The 23,817-nt window shown below is 26.2% G+C and overlaps 1 protein-coding gene across 2 annotated transcripts; it reads right to left on the bottom strand.

The window, feature by feature from the left end:
* Positions 1 to 5,320: 5,320 nt before the first annotated feature.
* On the bottom strand, positions 5,321 to 11,491 carry LOC110603506 (amino acid permease 6). Of its 2 annotated transcripts, none has more exons than XM_021741259.2 (7): positions 11,281 to 11,491; positions 10,944 to 11,180; positions 10,761 to 10,854; positions 10,449 to 10,666; positions 6,310 to 6,449; positions 5,975 to 6,202; positions 5,321 to 5,886 (listed from the first exon to the last, which is right to left on the bottom strand). In XM_021741259.2, the coding sequence occupies exons 1-7, from the start codon at positions 11,474 to 11,476 to the stop codon at positions 5,461 to 5,463; spliced, it is 1,539 nt and encodes a 512-aa protein (XP_021596951.2). In that variant the 5' UTR covers positions 11,477 to 11,491; the 3' UTR covers positions 5,321 to 5,460. The 2 variants fall into 2 exon arrangements, with proteins under 2 accessions (XP_021596951.2, XP_043807630.1); XM_043951695.1 differs by having other exon boundaries at positions 11,258 to 11,397.
* Between the last annotated feature and the right edge of the window lie 12,326 nt (positions 11,492 to 23,817).

Consider the following 23,817-nt stretch of genomic DNA (forward strand, 5'->3'; position numbering starts at 1 on the left):
AAGCTGACGCTTTCATTGAAAAAATTACGAATAAGGTTTCAATAGCTTTTAATATTTATATTATTTAATTTTTAAGCTAAATATTTATATTATTTAGAACTGATTAAATTTAAATTTAAATTTCCATTCTCATATTTAAATAAAAAAATTATACGTTATTTTGATTTTAAATATACTTATATTATAAATTAAAATTAATTGATTAATAATTTACTTAATAAAAAAATTTTAATTTTATAAAATATTTTAATTGCCATAATTTAATAATATAAATTAAATAGTCAATTTTAATAAATATAAAAATATTAAATAATTATTAGTGAGCATTCGATCAATTCGTTTAAAATTTCAATAGAATATATTAAAAATTAAAATTTTAATATTTATAAAAATTAAAATAAATCGATTTTGATCAGAAATCGAATTGAATTGAACTGATCTGATTTGATTCAATTTAATTTAATTGGTTTGAATTTTTAATAATTTTTTTTTATTTTTAATATTTTAAAATTTAATTAAAATTTTTAAAATTAAAAATTAAATCAAAATAAATAAAAATTAAATTAAAAATTCAAATTAATTTAATTTTATTAATTTTTTTAATTTTAACAGAATACTACTCAATGTTCGTACTAATTTATCATTAAAAAAATATATATATAATATAAAATTATGAAAATAAAAGATGCTCACTTTTATTTGGTCAAGATGACCCCACGCACGTGTCGACGTGCCTATGAAAAGGAAATAACGTTGAATAAATAACAAAATGCAATAAATGATATAACCTTTAATAATTAGATGCATTTGATACAAACTTAATTTTACGTAAAAAACAAATTAACAATTATTAAGTGTACACAACTTTATCTACCATTATTTCAAAATCTATTATTATAAATCAATCGAAATAATTAAATCTATAATTTAAAAAAATAAAAAATTATTTTTTATATTTTAGTATTTTTATTAAAATTTTATAAATAAATTATTAATACATTTTATTTTTCAAATTAAAATTAAATAATAAAAATAAATTATTTTATTAAAAAATATTTTTAACATAACACAATATATTTTTTTATATAAATTATTTTTTAAAAATATACAGAGTCTAATTTATATCAACCTTTAGTCAAGAGAAAAATAATACTCGAAGTTTTAGAAAGATAAATTATTATATATTAAAATAGTAAACTTACTATAATAATATATAAATTTACTATTATAATTTTATTTTTAAAATTATTTAAAAATATTTCTTAATATTTAATAAAATTTAATATATTTAAAGTGGTATAATTAAAAAGTTAATAAAAATTATATTTTTTAATATATATAAAAATAAATAAAAATTATAGATAGAAAAGAGTAAAAAAATTTAAAATATTTTCAGTATAAAAGAATTAATTAATATTTTTTATAAAATTAAAAATTAATTAACTAATTTTTTAAATAATAAGAACTAAATAATAAAATATTTAATAATTTAAATTAATAAAATAATTAATTAATATATTTATTAAAATGTCAAAAAACGTTATTAGTAATATAGAAATTAAAAAATAATTTTTATATTAGCACAAATAAGGAATATAATTGGACCATAAATTAAAAATATGAAAATATTAATAACAGTATTATCTAAAATAAATTGAATATTTATATTATTCAATTTTATAATTTAATTATCCTATTATTTATTTTATATTTTAAATATTTTTATTATTTAATTTTTAATAAAAAATTATATAATTTTAATTTTATAAAATATAAAAATATTTTAATTAAATGATGAAGAAACAGGTACAAACTATTAAATTTTTTATAAACTCAAGTATATGTTATTATTTTTATTTAAATTAATTTATTAATTTTATCGAATTTATGAAATAAATAAATAAAATTTATTTTAGATATATTATTTCAGGAAAATATGTGGTTAGTTAATCTGAACACACGAAATGCATCCAGAATTGAAAAAGTGGAATGAATCTTTGCCAATTTCACTCCAGCTGGCGCTTTCGTGGGAAAATATGAACGAGGTTCGGTTGTTGACGAAAGCTGAGTCGACAAAGCGCGGTCCTTCCAGAAAAAAATAGTACTAAATCCAATGATGGCATATAGAAAGAAAATTATATGTAGATTTATCATTTATGACGTAGTTCTATAATTTACTAATTCGTTTATATTTTAAAATTACTTAATTAAATTTTTTTATATTTCATAAAATTACATTTTTTTTTTATAAAAAACTGTTAATTTATTTAAATTTTAATAAAATAGACTAAATAATATAAATATTTAAAATTATAACAATTAAATAATATATATAATTTAAATTACAAAAAATTAAATAGTATAAAATTAAATGAAATTAATAGTTTATTTGATAAAAGAATTAAAAGAATTTTATAAAATAAAATAATATTTTAATTGAGTAATTTTTAAAATAAAATAAATTATTCCTTTTAAAAAAAATCCAAGAATATAATAGTAATTCTCTCCAGAGCACTTCGATTATGGATGTTGTACCAACCTAGGGCTAGCAAACTAGAAAAGTCAATTATTAGGGTTTCACTTTGGAAAAAATAATTAGGGTTTTTAGAAGTGGAGGAGTAAAACTTGCAAAGTAAATGGTGGTTGAGCAGATAACTCCAACTCAAATTGCATATAGTTTTGAATAAAATTGCAAGTGGAGATTGGTAGCTACATGTGTGAAAGAGAGAAAGCTATAGTATATCTCATAGAAAAATGCCTTAGTCTGGCATATTTGCAATATACTGCAGAGTAATTAGCTGAAACGTTATGATAAATTTAAATCAGACTTAATTTTGATCGATCATAAAATTTGAGATAAAAATTTTACGAATAAATTTTATATTTTAATTATTTTTTAAAAATATTTTAATAATTTTATATATTAAATTTTTTTTTCTATTATAAAGAGTATTTTTTTTAATTAGTTAAGACTCACTTTTCAATTTTTTAAAAATTTTAATAAAAATCATTAATTTTTAAACTCTCATTATTGAAAGTCTCGAGTCTAATATATATATAATTTCCTACTAGTTAAATTCATTAATGATTTTTTTTAAATTAATCATAAATGTCGGATAAAATATTAATAATCTTAAAATTTAACAAAATAAATATGTAATGTTTATTTTTAGTATCAAATTTGATTATTCCCAGTTAACATTTTATTTTATTAATATTTAATCCTTTTATTCACTTTATTATATTTGTTATTAGTTAAAGATTTTAAAAACTTATGAAATTTTATAAATATTCTCAATAATAAAAACTTTCTAATAAAATTATTTTTTATTAATAATTTTTTGAAAATTTCCTTCCAAAAAATCAATTTTTAACAAAAATATTGTTTGATTAAGAAAAAAAATGTTAAATAATAATAATAAAAAAAAATCTCTCCTTTAAATATTTATGTTCAAGGATGAGACAATCAAATAGCAAGTTCTTTTAACATTTCTCGAAAAAATTTTCATAGTTTTTTGGAAAAAATAATTTTAAAATACTATTTTTCTCAAAGTAATTATGATAAAAATGCATACACTAAAAAAAATAAATACTAAAATTAATAGTAAAATTTTTTATTATAAAAAATATAAAAATTTACTACTATAAATTTATAATACCAATTTTATAATAAAATTATAATTAAAATAAAATGAATAAAAATTATAGTACAAAGAGAATAATAAATATAATTATAATTAAAATTTTAGTTTTTCATATTAATATATATATTATACAAACTTTTAATTAGTGTATTTTATTGTGATAAATATTAGAATTAAATAATAATGTTAAAATATGTAAATTAATTTATTAAATTTATCAAATTTCAAAATTAAAAAATAATAATATAATTAATTAAAATTATTTGAGATATATTATTTCAAGAAAATACGTTGTTAATTAATATGTTGACATGAAATGTATTAAAAATAGGACAAATAGAGAATGAATTCCCAGCTGCTGCTGTCGTGGAATTATAACGCAGAGTCAATAAAGCTGAGTCTTTCTAGAAAAAAAAAAAAGTAAAAAATCCAATTAATGCATAGAAAACTAAAAAGAAGAATCAACATCATGAAAATGCTGGCCTTTAATTGGTAAAGATGACTCTACGCACGTGTTTACGTGCCTAACTCCCTATGAAGATTCCCTAATAATTTAAGTGGTCTGATTCTTAGAGGGAGAAACACTGTCTTTTGATTTTTGACTTGAGGGAGTTCGCCTCCTCTTCACAAGATCGTTTTAAGCCTTATCTGTTTCGCGGTAGGTGGCTTCATCCACCTCATCTAAGAGAAAATTGTGCTTCTTTGCGGTCCTTTTACTCTACGGATTTGCAATTTCCTTCCAATCAAATTTTATGTTTAATTTTACAGCATTTATAGAAATAATATAATGAATTGATTTTAATATGATTTACGGAGTCAAAAAAGTAAGTTTTATATGTTTAGAACGACTTTACATAAATATTTAGCTAAAGTATATAATTTACCTAATAAATTTATATATTCTCTTTTTTTTTAATTTTATTTTATTTATTATATTTTTACTTAAATAAATATTTTATTTTCATATTTTATCCTAACATTTTAGGATTATCACGTTGTTGTTTTCTTTTAATTTTTTTGTCAGTTTTAATTGTTACTGATATTCATGTGAATACTTAGATTTAGAAACGTAATTTGAATTGTTTAAAGAATCTTTATCGATCGTTGTAGGCGGTTGATTTACGGAAAAATAGGGAAAATTAATTTTAGAATGGAAGATTTTATTTGAATAATGTAATTATATTTGTGTCAACCTCTTTAAATATCAAAAATAAATATAAATTTAACGAAATATACTTATTGTAAGTTATTTTGATGTATTTGAAATTTTTTTAAACCTAAGGTTACATTTCATATTATAAATAGTAACTAACTAAAGAAATAATATTTTATTAAATAAAACAAATAATCGTTCTCAGTTTTGTTTTACCATTATTGAAATATTAAATTATAATCAATAATTAACATATAAATATTATAATATTATTTTATTCAAAAATATAGATTTCATTTCTGAAATATGCCAAGAAAAATATTTTTATATTTTTATGTAAATAATATTTAACAAGATAAATGAAACTCTTTTTTAATATTGATAGATTTTATAAATAAAGTTTATCTCTCTCAAAAGGGAGATTTCCTTCTCACAGTCGGTCAGACTTTATCTCTAATTTACTTATAATGATTATTCTATTTTATAAATCGTGACTTGAATGTCGAAGAGTTTTCACTGAAGATATCTTATATTAAAATTCTTTGATTCTCATTAAATACATATCAAGTCGATCACTCAATTACCATCTATGTGCCTGCTAATATAAATTTATTAAGAAAACTAATTACAAGAAGCATAAAATTTGATTGTATAAGAAGTAACTCAAAACTTGAATGGCTTGTAAGTATGGAGACCTTGATTCAAACCTTGAATGGCACTACAAGCCACACCAATGCTAATAAGGAAGCAAACGAAGTTCAAAATCTCCAACCCTAACCACCTTATGCTACGTCGTTTAATCTTGTTTTGAGCAATGTGCATCTCCACAGGGAAGTAGACAGCCATGGGCCAATAGGCAAGAGCTCCAAGGAGAGCAAGTATGTCATTGAAAAAAGGAAGAGCCATGGCTAGCACAGTTACCACCACCACAAACGTCGTTCTCCAACCCACCCTTAACAAGTTGATGCTAAAATTATTGAACTTTTTGTCGCCGATGCTAAGTGGGTATTCCCTGCTCACAAATTTAGACTCGGGCCACCTCATTTTAGCCCATAATTCTACTGTATTGAATACAGGCTGGGATAGAACCTGTCACCAAGGAAATGACAATGCTATAAGCCTGAAATTATTGTGTAGTATTTATTTATTTTAGAAAAAAAGGAAAATAGCAAGGAACCTGATAAGCTCCCAAGAGGTGGACAACAATGCAGAGATTGGCGAGGTCAATCAACCAGAAGGGCTCGTAGAAACCAAAGCCAGTTAACATGTTGCCAGGTGCATTATTACCAAATGCAGCGTAGCCTAAACAACCGCACATCATGTAGAATGTTGTTGATGTTATAACAGCTATTGCATTTGCTTTCTTCATCACATTGGTTTCTGGTGGTGATGACCTCAGAGTGTCCTGATCATTTTCCATTAAAGGAATAAAATTAATTGTAAGCATTTTTCTTCAGATATCATTGCTATTCTGGAATTGGAATTTGAGATGACAGTGGATTTTTGTCTTACTGCGATTTCAATTAAAATTGGAGAATATGCACAAGCAAATGCCATGTCACCAATTGCTCTAAACATCCTCCAAATTTTATCTTCTGTTGTTAAATTCATCCCAACTTCTATTCCAGACAAAGTTGTTCTTCCTCCGTCCCCTGTTTCACATGGTAGTTAAATTTACGGATTTTTATAATATAAAATTTTAATGCATTCACTCTCTTATCAGAACAGAATATCTTCAAGGATATTTATTTTCTATTATCAATAAAATCATCAATTATAAGTTTAAACTTCAAATCGATTAAATTCAATAAATCATTGATAGTAAATTATTCATAATAAATATATTAATTTATTTCTTCTATTCTTCTTTACGACTAACTCAACACATTACACATTTTGACATTTTGAATTTAAATCGAAATTTTTTTTTTTGTAAATAACTATATTTGTCAGAAGCTACTTGCAGAAAAGTCATGTCTATAATTGGCCAAAAACGCTGCTAAAAAACCTCATTTATGTCCTTGAATACATGATTAATTCTCTCATTTAGATCGCTCACTCCATTTTCAGCCTGCTGAAGAATCAATATCGGGTCGGAAAGTTCTAGAACATACATTGGGCTTTTTAGTTTTGGTGTTGAAAAAAAAAATCTTTTTAAATTTGACCCAAAACTATTTGTGAAAGAGAGATTGATCCGCCTATGTATCGGTTAAATCTCAGAGGTGGCATATGTCTACCAGACTTTGAATGTTTAAAATTTTTTTTAATTATCTTACTTTTATTTTTTTAATAATTATTATATTATAATAATATATTTATATTATATTAATTAGATTGTGTTATTTATAATAATAAATATTTTTAATTATTTTTTATAATATATTTTATTTTTTTAACATAAATAGTACTTGTTATAAATTTATTGATAAACTATTATCATATTTTTTATAAAATTTTATTTATATTATATAGATAATTATTAGAAAAAATATAGAGATACTAAAAAAAATATTTTAAGTACTTACCATTAAATATGTCGAAAGCACTGTATAATTTTAGTGCTGTAAAATTAAGATATAAAATATTATTTATTATAAAAATTATGTTTTATTGTTACATCATTTCGAAATCGTTTAGCAAAAGAGATATTTAAAATTAAAAAAAAAATAATATGGATATTTAAAGTTATAAAAATTAAATTTTTATAAAATTTTAGTTATATTATATAGATAATTATTAAAAAAATTGTAAGATTATTATAAATAAATAAAAGTATGTTTTCCGTTTTCAAATATAAATAAAATATATTTAGTTAATTTTGTTATGATATCCTTTAATTTTTATTAATAAAATATTAAATATATTTTGTATAAGAGTTAATGTTGTTAATAGAAAAATATTTTTAATTTTATATTATATATTATAAAAAGTATTTAATTATATTATTAATATTTAAATAAAAATATATTATTAATACTATTTAATTAATGATAGCTGGATTTCTCTATTCCGGTCTGAGGCCTGATCCACGATGATAGCTCTTTACCCGAAGGCTTTTAAGCCCCTCGCATGATTCAGGTCTAGCCCACTTGACCTTAAGACCGGACCCCTTATTAAACCTCTCACGTCGGGCCGGCCCAGTCTTTTCGGCCCTCAGCTCATACCTCTCTTGAGTTTCAGTTCTAGCCTCACTTCCTAGGCAGATCCGGAGGAGAAAAGATGGCCAACCCATTTATTTTGTGGGTACATCCGCATGCGTATCAGGGGGAATTAAATGACCGTTACGCATAAAGCAAAAATCTGATATTTTCATATGTCCGTATCCGTATAGCAGAGACAGATGACCCAATAGCAGTGAGGCCGTAACACATCAATGACAAACGAAGGAAAATGATAAAACGGGGAAGCATTCTCCTCTCAATCTAAACTTACTCAACTCTTATAAAATTCTATTTTCTGGATTTCAAATCATCACAATGATGTAAAATTAATATTATAGTGTAATTAAATTATATGACTGCATGACTGTGAGAGCAGTTTAATATATTAATTAAAAAAAATTATACACTTCTGTCTAGCACTAATCAAACATGTGCCTGAAGAATCTGACCGCTATATCAAGGGTTAGATCTATCTTTGTCAAATAAATTTTTTTAGAGCTAAATAGATAAATAATTTTATTTTTTTTTTAACACTAAAAGGGCAAAAAACGCACATCCATTACTGGTTTCTTGTTTTCCTATATGTTCAAAGTATACAAAAATAGTTGGGCCCAGATGAACAAGAAAACTTGGGCTAAAATGGGAACAAACAAAGTCCAGGATGATGTGATTTTTTAATAAAATTGAGCAAGCAGAGAGTCTAAGGGTGAGCATTTGTTCGGTTCGATTTAAAATTAAATCGAACTGAATAAATTAAAAATCGAAATTTTAGTATTTATAAAAATTGAATCGAATTGATTTAGGTCAAAAAACCTAATCGAATCGAATCAACCTGATTCGGTTCGATTCGATTCGATTTAATTGATTTTATTTTTAATAAAATTTTTATGTTTTACACTTTATTTTTAATATTTTAAAATTTAATTAAAATATTTTAATTTTAATATAATTTAATTTTTCAATATTATTGAAAATAACATATTATTATCACTAATCGATTCGGTTTGATTTTTTAATTTTTTTATCAAAATCGAACCGAATTAAAATAACTGAAATTTTTAAAATTAAAAACCAAACTGAACCGAATTGAATAAAAAATCAAACCGATTTTTAAAATTAATTCGATTCGATTAAATTTTTCAATTTGAACCGAATACTCATTCCCCCTAACCGAGACCATGTGCAAAAGGGGTTTGTAATTTCACTTTATATAGACAGAACCTAACCAAATTTGCGTCTAAATTCAGTTTTATGATAAATCCAAGAAAAAAATAAATGGATTCTACCTTTTTTTTTCCTTGTAATTCACTCACCTACCGAATTTTCAATCTTACGAATTTAAAATTAATTACATAATAAATTTTAATTAAAAAAATCACTATTCAGACATTTTTTCAAAATGCTGCATATTAACAAGTTTTTTATTTTTCATATTGTAACAGTTGATTAAAATCGTTATAAATAATTTTTAAATTTATTTTGTATTTAATTTAAAATAGTCAGATGATAATCCACAAGTGGAATGTTTCATTTTAACCTATTTATGATACGAAAAAATCAATTATTTCATCTCTTTATTTTAAAAAATATATTAAAATATTTTTAATATTTTTTAAAAATATATTAATTAATTTTTTCATTAATTTTAATTATTAAAAATTAAAATAAATTAAAATATTTTCAATATGACATATTAATTTTAAAAATATGATAGATCAATTAATAAATTTTTAAAATTATAAGGACTAAATAATAAAATAATTAATAAAAAAATTAACGAAAAAATTAATTAATAGACCTTTTAAAATATTTTAAAAAATTAGAAATATTTTAATATATTTTTTAAAATAAAAAATTAACTAATGAGTTTTTCTATATTACAAAAAATAAGTAGTAATTTTTTTTTAATCTGGTGGTAAGTATATCAACTCTCCTAATTTTTAATTTCTAATTAAAAAAACCAACATGTGGAAACAAATATAGTAATTAAATAAGAGTGAACTCATGGCATTGTAGTTTGCTAATATTTCTATAAGTTTTATCCATCACACATTTAGTATTTTTTTTCATTAATTCTATATAATTTTTCTAGAATTTTAATGTAAATTATAATAAATTAATTAAAATTAAACTAAATAAATTTTAAATATATTTTTTTTTTGAAGAATTTTAAATATATTTTTAATTGATCTAAAGTAATTAATTAAAATTATTTAACAGTTATGATTAAAAAATTATAAATTCTACTTTAACAAAATCCCACGATCTGGGATGTTTCAAATATCTATTATATGACAAAAGTTTTCGATCATAGTTCAATATCCAATAAATTTTCGAAAAACAAAGCTGCATATCTTTAACATTAACACAATAATGGACAGAGGCTCTAAAACTACGAGGCAAGAGGAAAAATTAAAGAAGAAAGGTGATAGTGTGATGGAGCATGGCAAGACTAGGAGATTATAAAAGTTACACTAAAGTAAAATTTACCTGAAATGACCTTGACGAGTGCGAGTCCAAGCCCAATTGCAGCATAAGCAAAAGACATGATAGCAGCTATAATGGAAAGCCACGAAAGCTTGTGAAAATTTGGGATTTGAGACACGAAAATTTCAGTAATCCCCAATCCAAGTATGTACCAGCTACTTGAATACTTGCAAGAAGCTCCATGTCCTCCCTTGTGATAACAATTTGATTCTCTTATAGCCCTAAATCATATCATCAAATCCTAATCAACTCTTCATAACAAAAACTAGTAAAATCAATTAACTAATTAATTAAATCAATCCCAAATCAGCCAACCTCATGCTTATAGATGCTGTAATTGTATAGCCAATTGCCGACCCACTAAGCAATATAAACTGAACAAATCCACAAGCCTTGTGCTTCTTTTCACCTGATCAAATATTCAAAAACTTAAACCATTTTTGCTAAAAACAAATTGTGGGTTCTTCGCAGTGGTGTGTGCATGGGCCAGAGAGTTACCTAAATAGGCACGAACAGCTGCCTTGTAGGTGTAATTTCTCTTCCCACCATTTACAGGATGTGGGTATCTGTAACAATCAGCGAGGAGACCAGAGGTATAGTACGTAATGCATGAGAATGCCAAGAGGGCTCCTACGCCAGCTATCCATCCAAGTTGCGCAATACTCCAGGCAAGTGAGAGAACTCCAGACCCTATGATTGCTGTTATTATATGCGCACTTGCAGTCCACATGGTTCCTGTATTTAAACAGTAATATAAAAGCCATTTTTGCAAGTTTTGGGTATAGAGAGAGAGAGGAGAGAGAGGGAAGGACCACAGTAGTGTTTGTATGGATACCAGTTCTTCTGGGTTTTCCATCGTCGTCTAGCTCTCCGTTTGCAACGTTAAAAGAAACCGGACCAGATTCCAAGGTTTCTTGTCGGAATTCTTGAGCCATCGATTGCAGAATTGTCTCACTTTTTTTTTCTTCTTCTGCTTGAGTTCTGAATTTGAAGTGAAAAAGCGCAAGAACTTGATGGGATGGCTGCTGCATGCTTCATTAATAAATAGGGCAACCTGTGTGTGTAATCTCTCTTGTGTTGTGGTCCAGCTGAGATTAGTCTCTCTCTATCTCTTCTTTTTTTTTTTTTTTTTAAATGTTGTATTCTGTAAAATTAACAAACCATGTTTAAAACAAAATAATTTAATTAAGTTGAAATTTCTCCCCTCAATTTTTCGTTAATTTTATAAAAAAATTATTAAAATATCCTTAAAAATACATTACTTTTTCATTCTTAAATAACGTTATAATTAACATTTATATCATTCGATTTTTTTAAAAGATTTATATTTTAATTTTATTAAATTTATATAAAAATAATATTTTAAATATAAACAGAAGAACCCTTTTAATATAATAAAATTAAAATATAAAAAACTAAATTATTGAGTTTCAAAAGTAGATGCACATATTGGCTTGTTATTGCTTTATTTATTTATTCTTTGTGCACGGACGAGTGTTGGTGTGAACTCGCTAGGTTGTTTCGGTTGCTGGTGAGTGGAGGTTCGAGTAAATTTTGTAAAAATAAATTTAGAAGAAAATTTATTAATTAACTTCTTAATTTTAAAAATTTATTAATTAATTATTTTATTTTATTAATTTTAACCGTTGAATATTTAGTTTCTATATTTTGATTTTATCGTACTTATAAACTTATTATACTTTTGAATATGAATTGAAAACTCTTTCAGTTTGACATAATCAGAATATAAAATCTTTTAAAAATAAATGGTTGTATTTATTAATTTTAAAATAACTCGAGACTGAGAAACTAATATCCCTTTTCTTTTGGATTTCCCTTTTGTGTGCAATTGGGTTGTCATTGCTTTATTTATTTATTTATTTTTGTGTACGGACGTGGGTTGGTGTGAACTTGCTAGGTTGTTTCGGTTGCTGGTGTGTGGAGATTGGAGTTAAAAGGTGGAAAAATAATTGATTATGGTCGAACTTGTGAGTGCAAAGACAAAGAAAAACACTTTTTCTTGACCACCATTAGCTCATTGATGTTGTTGTCAGCCATGAGTACACATTGCAAAATAGATTGCAATAGGTTCACTATGAATTGATTGGCTTGGGCACTTTTTTTTAAGATAAATTTTAATTAAAAAAATTCTAATCACAAAGAAAATTTCACGACCATCGTAAATCTATTTAGCCGCAAACGAACAAAACTCTAAATGAGTTATATTTATAAACTCGATTCAAAAAGATATGTAAATTCAAAATAGTGCAGTTTACTAAATAGAATAGAAAGTATTGAATTTCTTTATATTTAAGAGAATAATATCATACAGTTACCATTATTAAATTAAAAATCACATCAGATTGTAAAGTTATATGAAAATAAAAATCTCAAAAGCACTCGAATATCTAATCCTTGAACAAATTTTTTCAATTCTTGTGGTACTAATATTGATGGACTAGAAAGAAACTTAATTGGCAATGGAGGTTGTAGTGGCCTATTGTTGAAGTCAATAAGGGAGACTTGATGATGACAGAATCTTGTTACTGGGTGGGAATTCTTTTACTGCTTTATAAAGTTGTTGAGACAAAGTCTTGAGGCTCCACTATCTCGCCTAGGCAAGAAAGCCAATCAAATTAAGATTTTGCATCACTCGGTGTACCCAAGTTGGTTCAACACAACACTTAAAATAATTGTAATAAGAGAGAAAAAGATATAAAAAACTTTAAAGTGATTTATTGTAAAATCTACATCCGCTCAGTAAAATAAAGATAAAACTATATAACAATATAATCGGTCAGAATTCTCAAAACCCTAATTTTATCGAAATCTCACATAAATAAAAAAATACAATTATTTATAATTTTATCGGCCCTCACCCACTCTTTCGATAGAAATTTCTATTTTTATTCAATTCGAGTAGTATCATAAAATTTTTTGAATTGAATTATAATTTAGTCCATAAGAAAATACATCCAAAATTCAGTTCCCATAATTAATAAGAAATTTACGATTTAAAAACACTATAAGTTTTTCTAAGCAATATAAATTTTTATTATTTTTACTTTTATTTTTTTTATTTAAAATTAAAAGTCTGTTTCCTCAATTCAATATTTAGATTTTTTTGGAAAATTGTCTATGAAATTTTTAACAGTATCACTCTGTTTGAAATAAAAAATTAAAAAAAATTCAATTCAATTGATTGTTTTTTAATAAATTTTTTAATTTTAAATGAAATAATTCAATTTTTTTAACTTAAAAAATTTTACAAACATTTTTAAAATTTTTTTTCTTATAAAATGAATAATACTAAATAAAGGGTATGATAATAGAGATAATTTTATAGCATTAAAGAAAATTTCAATATTATTGAAAAATTAATTTATGATAATTTGATAATTTTAACATTTACAGTAATAAACATACCCTATCCATTAGAACCGAGTAGTATTCGGTTCAAACTGAAAAAATCGACCGAACTAAATTAATTTTAAAATTTGGTTCGGTTTTTTATTCAATTCGATTTGGTTAGTTTTTAATTTTAAAAATTTCAGTTATTTCGGTTCGGTTCAATTTTGATCAGAAAAAATCAAAAAAATCGAACCGAATCGATTAATGATAATAATATATTATTTTTAATAATATAGAGAAATTAAATTATATTAAGATTAAAATATTTTAATTAAATTTTAAAATATTAAAAATAAAGTGTAAAAAATAAAAAAATTATTAAAAATCGAAACTGATCAAACCGAACCGAATTGAATCGATTCGATTCGGTTTCTGATCAAAATTAGTTCGGTTCGATTTTTATAAATACTAAAATTTCGATTTTCAATTTATTCAATTCGATTCAATTTTGAACCGAACCGACCAAATGCTCGCATCTCCCATCCACACATTCCTTTCTTATAGGCATATAATAAATTTTCTCAAATTTTATAATATAAGAGGAAAAATAATCACAATTTTTTGTTTAATTTGAATGTTGTTAATTTTTATAATTGAATATTCTTAATTTGTTCTTATTATTAATTCCTTAAATAAAAATATGATGCCATGTCACGATCATTTATATTTCCCGTTAAAAAGTAAAATTTATTAATTAATCAGATAAACTATTACTTTTATTATTATAATTATAATTAAAAAATATTTTCTCATTATATAATATAATAATATTTATTATTTTATATATTAAAAATTAACTCATATACACGTATCATCTCTATGGAAAATTATTAGGGGCACTGTAAATACCACTACTTTAAGAGGTAGCGTATCCAAAGAATGACAGTAAATAAATATATTATTTAAAATTAACTATCAAAACCTACTTACCCACTAACATAAGTATGTAGTATAAAATAATTTTTTATTAAAATATATTATTATACATAATAAAAAAATATTTTTTTTATAATAATTTTAAATTATGATTAAATTATTATTTTAATAATATTAAAATAACAATTTTACGAATGCTGTAAGAAAACCGTTGCTTAAATTTTAAAATACAGTAGAATTAACATAATTCGATTTAAATAAAAAAAATTGAAAAGATGTAATTCATAAATTTAATTGGATTTTAAAATAAAAATAATTCATTTAATTTTAAATTTTAATAATTTTTATTGGATCAATTCAGTTTGATTTTAAAAGAAAAAAATTTCAGCCAAAACTGTATTGAATCAAGTGCTTCTATGTTAGATTTAAATTACTAGTTTTTGAGTTCAAATTATAATAGAATTTATGAATTAAAATGAATTCAATTAAACAAAGCACATAATTAATTAAAAATTAATTTTAAAATTAAATTAAATTAAATCAAATTGATTTGACTTAATTTAATTTTAAAAGTGAATTAGTATACCAGGATAATTCAATAATTTTCCCACCCTGGGGAGATGAACAGAGACTCCATTAGCAATAATTCTTTTAAAATTTAACAAATTGAGTTTGAATAAGATATACACCTACCTCTCCACAACTATCAAAGGGCAAAATTCCATTTTGACTCAATCAAAGGTACGACACATATCTAATTACCACTTACAAAAGTCCAAAAAAGCTTCAAGCATTTGTGCATCTTTGTATATGAAACCAAAATTGGATGGGTAATAATAAGAGACAGATTCTACACTAAACATTAAAAATCGAAATTGAAGTCTCTGTGTATATCAGCTTTTTAAGATTTTGTATCTACCTCTTTTCTTCTCATATATTATTCTTCTCAATTAATGTCTAGGTTATATGAATCTCCCGTTTGTATATATTAACTTTCCTTTTCTTTTCTTTTCTTTTTTTAATTTTATGCATAATTTGATATGTGATGTGATTGAAAATAAAATTGAACTGCAATCGGTCAATCTATAATAGAGAAAATGTGAGGTGGTTGGCATTTATGAGCAATCACTTCGACTTTCAAGACAGTAAATTGATAAAATGAGCGAATGTAATAAATTATTTTAATATCATAATTAGTGTGTAAGAATGCGTGTTTGATCTCTGTGTATATTTACTTTTATATTGTAAGAAAATGAAGTTGTTTGTCGAATTTTTTGAAAATTCGGCTAGTGGATAGAAGATTCCACATTTGTAAGTATAGTGAGGATCTGCTATATTATATTCATAAACAATAACTTTCTATAAACACTCGACCTGCTGGAGAGAGGGTAAGTTTTGGTGAAAAACTGAGTGCTATGATGTCTGGGTATTCCTTTCTATAGGTGAGACATTTATGATCAAATTTTTGCCACGTGACCCTGTCTTATAGTAACACAACTTATTTTGGACGATTATGATGTCGTATCAATATATTATTAATACTATTGTATTACATGTGTTTAACATTATGATTTTATATGAAAAAGTAAATTAAAGTTTGAGGATAAGGATGTGTAGCTTTGGTTCGTCTACGATTGTAATGATAAACTAATATTATAACATATTTGATTTAAATTTCATATTTATATATTTGTAAATTTATCTCTTGTAACTATATTTATCTTTATATATAGTCTATTTAAAGACAATTGCAATACAATACAAAACATGATTTCTCCCATCTATTTTTCTCTTCCTCTTATGGTATTAGAGCCATAAAAAGAATACTTACTTTTTCCGATCCTAAATCACATTTTCTATTATTCACCATGTCTTCATCAAGTCCTACAAGTCTGCCTCATTCTAATTGCAGAAACTTGATTTCTTTCAATTCTAATCAGTTTTCATTGAAACTATCTGCACAAAATTATTCTACATGGCGAGTACAGGTTCTTCTTGTTCTTCGTGGTCACAATCTTATGGATTATGTGGATAAGTCTTTGCCACCTCCACCTGCTTTTACTCGAGTCGATGAGGAAGACACAACAAAAGAAATAGCAAATCCCGATTATGAGTTTTGGGTTTGTCAAGATCAGCTTATTCTAGCAGCGATCATAGCTTCAACAAGTTTTTTAGCTATGCATGTTCTCTCTTCAGCCACAACTTCAGCTGATGCATAGGAAACACTTTGAGTTGCCTTCGCCAATAAGTCAACAATAAGAGTTTTATCTTTTTGTGAAAAGTTATCAACTGCTAAACGTGATAACAAATCGGTTTCTGATTACTTGCAATAAATAAAAAATGTTGCAGAAGACTTAGCTCTTTCAGGTTATTCAGTTTCTGATGTGGATTTGATTGTCTATGTTTTGAATGGTATCGGATTAGAATTTCGTGACATAGCAGCAACAATATATCTTAGAACTTGAGGATAAACTTTTGGCTCATGAAATATATCTTAAAAGTACAAATTCCTCTTATGATCTTGTTTCATTAATTGCTCATAGTGTTCGAAAGGGTTCCTATCCCAATTAAAATTTTCGATCTAATAGTCAAGGTAGCTCGGTTGCTTATGGAACCAGAACTGATAATATCTCAAAATTTTCTACTACTCGAAGTTCTTCTAATATGATTCAGTGTCAGATTTGTGAAAAGGCAGGACACGGTGCTCGTCAATGCTTCCGGATTAAGGACTTTTTCAAAAATAATTTTCCTAGACCTCAAGCTCATTCTGTTAATACTGATAGTTCAAGTGAGACCAGTTGGGTTCTTGATACAGGTGCTTCACTTCATGTCACTAATGACTTTCAGAATCTGTCCTTGCATAAACCATATGATGGCTTAGATGAGTTGCACCTCACTGATGGATCAGGTTTGTGCATAACACATGTTGGATCAAAAATTATCTTTTCCATCTAAATTCTGCTCATTAGAAAATGTCTTATGTGTTCCACAAGCTAACGAGAATATTATTTTCGTTTCTCAATTTTGTCATATAAATAATGTTTCGATTGAATTTTTCTTTTATTCTTTTGTTGTTAAGGATCTGTTTACAGGGGAGATTCTTCAAAGGGGCAAAATTGAGGAGTCGTTATATCTTCTATCATCCTCCAGATTTTCCTTTCATCCTTCTACTCATTACAGTGTTCGTGTGTCTAGTTCATCATAGCATCAACGCCTAGGTCATCCAGTTATAAAAATTTTCAATAATGTCGTGTCTCATTTTTCTTTATCAGTTTCTAAAGTTAATAAAATAAATTGTGATTCTTGTCGTTGTAATAAGAGTCATCGACTCTCTTTTGGTATTTCGTCATTGTCGAGTTCTCGTCCTTTAGAATTATTGTATTCTGATCTATGGGGTCCTGCTCCAGTTCAATTTAGAGATGGTTATAAATATTATTTAATCTTTGTTGATCATTATACTAAATATATTTGGTTTTATCCTCTTCGAGCTAAATCTGATGTTGCTATTATTTTTTCAATTTTTTAGAAATTGGTTAAAAATACCTTTCAAATAAAAATTGTGTCTACATATACAAATGGGAGAGGGGGAGTTTATTGCTTTAAAATCTCTTTTTCAAGCTCATGGCATTAATCATCTTCAAACGCCTCCTCATACTCTATAGCATAATGGAGCTGCTGAATGTAGACATTGTCATGTGGTTGAAATCGGGTTAACTCTTCTTCAATATGCTTCTTTACCTTCTGAATTTTGGTTTTATGCATTTTGTGTGGCTGTATATTTAATCAACAAGTTACCAACATCTACTGTAAATTATTCTTGTTCATTTCTTAAATTGTTTGGTAAAGTTTCAAATTATTTTGGTTTACAAATCTTTGGTTGTCTTTGTTATCCATGCATTCATCCTTATGCAAAACATAAATTCTCTCTTAAATCACTTCCGTGCTTGTTTCTTGATTATTCCTTAAATCAAAGCGTCTATATTTGCTTTGATTATAAAATAACAAGATGTTTGTTTTCCGACATGTCGTCTTTGTTGAGGATCAATTTTCTGGGCATTCACTTGATTTGTCTGCGTTAGATAATTCTGGTTGGTATGATTTTGTTTCTGACCAGTCCGCATCGTCAAATTCTAGTACTGTTGTCTCGTTTTAATTACAGGAAAATTTTGTGCAGTTGCTGTCATACCTTTTTTTGTTGCAGTAGAACCTGTTTCAACGTCTTCATCTTGTTCAGGTTCCACTTCCAACTTGTCCAATCCATCTTTACTGAGTTCCTCATACTTTAGTCAGTCTCCATTGTTGTTAGACATTCCGGGTCAGTCTTCTTTGCCTATAAATACTGTAAGTTCTCTTCTTTGCCTATGAATACTGTAAGTTTTCCTTCAAATACTGGTCAGTTTACTTCGTCCAACGATGATGCTTCAGACACTAATGTTAATATTGTTACTCCTATCCAACCCCTTGTTCGAACCCATCCGATGGTTACTAAGTCCCAAAATAACATATTTAAGCCAAAAAATCTTAATCAAGTAACTAAGCATCCAATTCCAAAAATTTTTGAACCGACATGTGTTTCGCAGGCTCTTCTTGATCCTCAATGGCGTGCTACTATATCTGACGAGTTTAATGCTTTAGTAAGAAATAAAACATAGGTATTGGTACCACCTGATCCGAAACATAACTTGGTTGGTTATAAATGGCTTTTTCGAGTTAAAAAGAATGTTGATGGTAGTATTGATAGATATAAAGCCCGTCTTGTTGCGAAAGGATACAGTCAACAACCCAAAATAGATTTTGGGGATACTTTCAGTCCTGTTTTAAAACCAGTAACTATTTGGATAGTTTTAACTTTGGCAGTGACTTACAAATAACTTATATTTCAATTGGATGTTAATAATACTTTTTTGCATGATCCATTACAGGAACAAGTATTCATGAAGTAGACTCTTGGGTTTGTTGCCAAAACTAAACCGGGATATGTTTAAGTTGGTCAAAGCATTGTATGGACTTTAGTAAGTACATAGAGCTTAGTATTAAGAATTGAGAAGTTGTGTTCTTATTCTTGGTTTTGTGCAATCTAGTAGTGATCACTCTTTATTTGTCTACAATAATGATAATATATTATGTTATTTTCTTGTATATGTTGATGACCTTCTTGTTACAGAAAGTTGTAAGACCTTCATGCAAATATTCATTGACAAGCTTGCTATCCATTTTTCATTAAAGAATCCGCTGACTTTGAATTTGCTTCTTGGTATTGATATGTAATAAACTTCAAAGAGAGTGTTCTTATCTCAACAATATTATGTGTGGAAATTACTTGCTACTCATAGCATGGAAGGAGCTAAGTCGATTACCACACCCTTTGCAGCTTCTGTGATACTCTTGAAGAGAACAGAAAAGGAAGAAATTATCCATGCAATTGAATATAGAAAGGCAATAGGTGCACTCCAGTATTTGACTTGGACAAGACCTGATATTTATTTCTCAATAAATAAGCTTTCTCAATTTATGCAAAGCCCCACAAAGTCGCATTGGGAAGCCTTGAAATGACTCCTTCGTTGTCTCAAGTCGACTCTTTATTATGGCATTCTTATTAAACCGCAATCTTCTCTTAAGTTTCATGCTTTTTCAGATGCGGATTAGGCTGGGGATCCTATGGATATAACATCAACTATGAGGTATATCTTGTATCTTGACAAACTCCAATTTCTTGGTCTTCCAGAAAGCAAAAATCTGTTACTCGGTCATCTACGATGCTGAATATCGTGCGGTTACAACAATAGCTTCTAAGGTAATGTGGGTCAAGTCTCTATTATTTGAACTTGGAGTTCAGTTGCAAGACAATTCACTGCCCATTTATTATGACAACATTTCTACTAACACTTTTCAAAACCCAGTATTTCATACAAAAATGAAGCATATCAAAATTGATGTTTATTTTATACGAGACTTGGTTCAAAAAGGAGAAATACGAGTTGCTAATGTGACCTCTAAGGATCAATTGGCTGATTTACTAACAAAACCATTAGTCAAAACCAGTTCTACTCATAAAAGATCCAAGATTGGTGTCCTTGATGGTACCTCAAACTTGCGGGGGAGTGATAAAGCAATATCATAACCGATTTAGTTTAAATTTCATATTTGTATATTTGTAAACTTATTTCTTATAACTGTATTTATCTTTATACAGAGTCTATTTAAAAGTCAATTGCAATACAATACAAAACACAATTTCTCCCATCTATTTTTCTCTTTCTCTTATGTAAAACCCAACACTCCTGGATTATCTATCTCTAACTCTGGCTCAATTGCTTATGCTACTCAGCCTATACTGACTATTGATCAAGTTAATTAATGGACGTCGAAACCACCAAAAATAAATTCTTGCTTAAAAATTTGTGATAATGGTAAGTAGGATCGATCACACAGACACTGGTAAATAGATTAATTCTATTGAATAAACTGAAATAAAATAAAATAAAATCAATTAAAATAAAATGGGGGGTTTTGAATGTAGATAAATAAAATTAATCCAAAAGAAGAAACAATTTAAATTTAAGAGAGGATCAGGATGAGACACATTCAGTTAAAGGAATAATTTTAGTTCCAGTTCTTGCGGGTTGATCACAGATACAAAATAATATCAATTATAGATAAACTAGTTATAGATATATCGAAGACGCTTCAGGTATCCAATTATTTTTTAATTTTAAACTAGTTAAGAGACGCTCGTTAACTAGCTCTAACTCTTGGATAACCGTAGGAGATGCTCATAGAATTTAACCCAATTATTGCATTAAGAATTAAAAGGACATGATTCTAACTAACAAACGCGAGACTCTCGGTTCATTTAAGTTAGATTATATTATTCCTTAGGAAGGCCTTACACAACCTAATTCGCTACTTATTTCAATTTAATTAAGCAATTACGGATTTAATTAACCTGAATAGCAACCTACCATTTTATGAATTGAACAATGGCGCATTAATGCACAACCCACACAATGATATTAAGCAATAAATGCAGAAATAATATAAATACCAATAATTAAAAAAACTATAAAATCACATAAATCTCACAACTGATTGAACTGGAACATTAACTATCCTTTAACCAAAAAGAAGGAATTTAGCCACACATGTTCATGGCTCAAAATAAGAGATGAAAGATAAAACGAGATGATCGATATATTAGAATGCCCCCCTTTTTATAGTGCTAAGAGTCCTAAATACAAGTAGCTAAAATCAAAAATCAAAATCGAGTACAGCTTGACAGATGAGAGTTATCTGTTTTATTTTCAGATTTAAAGCTGGGTTCTGTTCATCAAGTATGTTTATGCCCATAACATCGTTCATAATACAGCTTGTCTGGGAATTAGAGTTCAAATATGACTCTATCCCCCATCCTTTTCTGAATTTGATTATGGCCCCTTTGATCTCGGAATGTGGATTTCAAATTGGAAATTTATCTTGTTATTCTCCACTCGTACCAAGATAACAAAATTTAAACGAATCAATCTATTTTAATCGATTTCAAACCTAATATCTAAGTATTTTGAAATATTAAAACTGCATAATTGTGCATATTATCATTAATCATTTAAAAAAAAAATAAAAATAGAGTGCATAAAATTACATCATGCATATTTTCATTTAAGGAATTAATAATAAAGAAATACAAATGAACCTGATTCAATTGAAAAAAAAAATTCACAATCATATTTTTATTTATGGAATTAATAATGGAAAAATTAAGAGGGATTCAATTTTTTTTTTTTTTAGAAAAACAGAATTAGAATGATAGATAGAGTAATAAAGAAGGTCCAAGAACATGAGTAATAAAGAAGGTCCAAGAACATCTTTAAAGTTTATATTTGAAAGTCGATTTTCGGTACTTCACAATTTTTTTTTTAAAAGATATGTTTAGAAAAAAGGTTCAAAGCCTAGGTACAAACAGACTATACAATCACCATAAACCTATTAAGACCCAAATAAAAAGACAACCAGATAAAACTCAAGATGAAACTCTAGATCCATCCAACACTAATCGAAAACTAAAGACCTGCTTCTAGACCTAGAGAAAACAGATAGTTGTGCTGCCCTTCAATCTGCCATCTTTCGACCATCCCTCTTTCTGGCCAAATGGCAAGTAAATAACCAACTCACAAAAATGTAACCAAAGCATAAACATATCGAAAGAGAAGGAACCAAACATCAACCATGGAAAACCTTCAAAAGAGCAAAAGAAAGGAGTTGCGACCAGACAACAAAAGGAATATACATCGCCAAAAAACTGAAAGAAAACGATGGATCTCGACGCTTCAGAAAGGGAAGATGATAAACTTCCACGATCGCTCCAAGAAACTCCACCGCCAGGGCCAAAACGACTCCTCCAGAAGATGAAAGATGATGTATGAGTCGAGGGTGTTGGTTTCAGAACCAATCCTAATTCGACGGAATTAACTCCCCAATAACTTCGTACTTTCACTACTCCGAAAAACTTAACCTACCTAAACCAATAATTAGTTCTATTAACTCACCAATCCCGACCCATTGATTTACTCGTGAGATCAAACTTTTATCCAGGTGTTTTCATCTTATAAACCCATCGGATATCAATTCATCACTTTAAATAGATTATTACTAATTTATATATTTGACATTTACTAATGTTTATTAATAATATTGTAATTATTTTTTTTATTTACTTTTGAGTGTGCTCTTAATTTATATGGAAATAAAAAATATATTTTCACATTAGCGGTAAATGGATTTACATTTGACGATAAATACAACATTACCGACAGACCGGAAATAGTCATACACATTTAACATTTATTTAGAATAAAAAATTTCATAAAAATTTAATTCAATTTATTTATTTTTATTAAATTTTTTGTTTATAATATAAGAATTCATTTCTATTTTAACTTACAAAAATTTTATTTTTAAATAAAATGAAATGGTGTGTATTTTTGTAAGAATTTATTTAAATTTTTTTATAGCAAAATAAATTGTGCTAAACAGAGAATTAACTTAGAAATTTTCTATGAATAAATCGTCACAAAAAATCTACAAAAGA

Source organism: Manihot esculenta, chromosome 16 (genome assembly GCF_001659605.2).
Source record: "Manihot esculenta cultivar AM560-2 chromosome 16, M.esculenta_v8, whole genome shotgun sequence".
In the NCBI taxonomy this organism is placed as follows: domain Eukaryota; kingdom Viridiplantae; phylum Streptophyta; class Magnoliopsida; order Malpighiales; family Euphorbiaceae; genus Manihot; species Manihot esculenta.